Source organism: Morus notabilis, unplaced genomic scaffold (assembly GCF_000414095.1).
Source record: "Morus notabilis unplaced genomic scaffold, ASM41409v2 C11443625, whole genome shotgun sequence".
NCBI classification, from domain to species: Eukaryota; Viridiplantae; Streptophyta; class Magnoliopsida; order Rosales; family Moraceae; genus Morus; species Morus notabilis.
Genome location: NW_010387404.1, coordinates 1 through 1,880, shown reverse-complemented (window position 1 = coordinate 1,880; position 1,880 = coordinate 1). Strand labels below are relative to the sequence as shown.

Genomic DNA, 1,880 nt, shown 5'->3' with positions numbered 1-1,880 from the left:
GAGGCAAACTATAATTTCTGGGAGGTAAATTATGATGCAGACCTTGTCGACACTTGTGGTAGAGTTCCTTGTGAAAAAAGAATCAGTATTCTCAATCGGTAATTAGTAATAGAAACATAGGACATCAATGAATCTGCAATATTAATGCATGACAAGCATCAGTAATGTCTCAAGTCAAATATGCAAAGTTAGAAAAAGCAGGAAGCAGGACTTCATGAAACACTTTGGCGTATAAACGCAATTCAAAGGGGTAATTAGTTTCATTAGAAACCTGAAAGCATAGTGCCAACAGCATTCCATTCAAATAACACAAAGATTAAAGCCTCGTTACTGTAACCGCTGAATCTAAAGACAAGGCCAAAAAGGGATTGCTTTTAAATCTAAAGGGGTCGATTTGTCCAGGGATGTATCATTGCAATGTAATTTTTCTTAAATAGGTTTACAGAAATGCATATTAGTTTTAGAACATCAAAACTACGAGATTGCAAACAGGAGTACAAGTTTAACGCTCACCTGAGACTATTGAAGATTCTGAGTGGCAGTGATGGCCTGCCAGTTATCAAAACAAATAAGAATGCTGTACTATGTGCATGAATAAGACTAATCAAATATTCAACGACCCTTCAGCTTAGTAATTGCATATTTGGATGGCCGGGAAGAGGCGTAGTAGGTTTAGTCAACGGTCTCAAAGATTCCATGATACTGGCAAATGAAGGTCGCTTCCACGGCTCACTGCAGTACAAGATGATTTGTTTTAAGAAATATGATTACACAGAAACAAACTTTTCAAGAGATTCAATAACTAACTCAATATAATTGCAGGCTTAAAACTTACTTGGCCCAGCATGCCTCAATTAAGGAAGCAACTTGAGAATTCAAATCACGCGGAATCTCAAGCCTTTTGTTCCTAAAACCAACAGCTGCCACAACCTATAAAACAGGATATATAAATCAAAAGAAATGAGCTCACACAAAAGTCAAACCATATGGGAGAGGATACTAAAATTAATTGCCCAGCACACAATCTACAATACTCTACTGCCTTCTAAACAGCTCCTCAGATCACAAGTACAACCTGCCTAATCCCAAAACTTCACAATCATCAGTTTTATATATGCTCCCTTGGAAGTCTAAAAGACCAAAAAGTATACAAACAGGACAAACGGTGTTGTGCATGTATTGTATGTCCACTTCTTATATTTTTAGTAACGGACCTGTGCTGGATTTAAATTACTCCATGGCTGTTGCAGCGTGGCAAGTTCCCACAATATTACACCAAAGCTGTAAACGTCTGATTTCTCATTTGATGGCTCATCACGGAGAACTTCTGGTGCCATCCACTCTGGCTATTAGATGAGAAAGAAAAAAAAAATTATAAATTTTAGGTAACAAAGTCCCTAAACCACCTTAGACTGGAGACCTGAAAAATCTAGAGTCCTGTTTAAGAGAACATACAGTCCCAGCGGCCGACTTTGATGAAAGAAATGTATTCGCCTTTAGACGTGAAAGACCAAAATCGCAAACCTAAAAGAATAGACATATTGTGACGAGAGAACATGACCAAAATATAGTTAAGAAAATGACCAACATCAGCAAATATCAGTTCAAATAAATACATTCACTAGGCACATAAGCATTTTTAAAAATCATTAATATCAAATCACCCCCCACACGGGGGATGTTGCATGTAAAATATCACCATCCCTACCTTCACAGTATATTTCTTATCAACAAGAAGATTTGGAGATTTTAGATCTCGGTGAACTATAGGGGGATTACGTCTATGAAGATAATTCATTCCCTTTGCCTGTGGGAGAAAAAAAGAAAGAAAGAGAAACCATTTAGCTCCAAATGATTTTCTCCCAAAAAAGAAAAAAAAA

At 37.0% G+C, this 1,880-nt stretch overlaps 1 protein-coding gene across 1 annotated transcript; it reads right to left on the bottom strand.

The window, feature by feature from the left end:
* Positions 1–6: 6 nt before the first annotated feature.
* Positions 7–1,802, bottom strand: LOC21383879 (serine/threonine-protein kinase CTR1). The gene is made up of 6 exons (XM_010114887.2): positions 1,709–1,802; positions 1,456–1,524; positions 1,215–1,346; positions 836–930; positions 514–732; positions 7–133 (listed from the first exon to the last, which is right to left on the bottom strand). The coding sequence occupies exons 1-5, from the start codon at positions 1,796–1,798 to the stop codon at positions 624–626; spliced, it is 495 nt and encodes a 164-aa protein (XP_010113189.1). The 5' UTR covers positions 1,799–1,802; the 3' UTR covers positions 7–133; positions 514–623.
* Between the last annotated feature and the right edge of the window lie 78 nt (positions 1,803–1,880).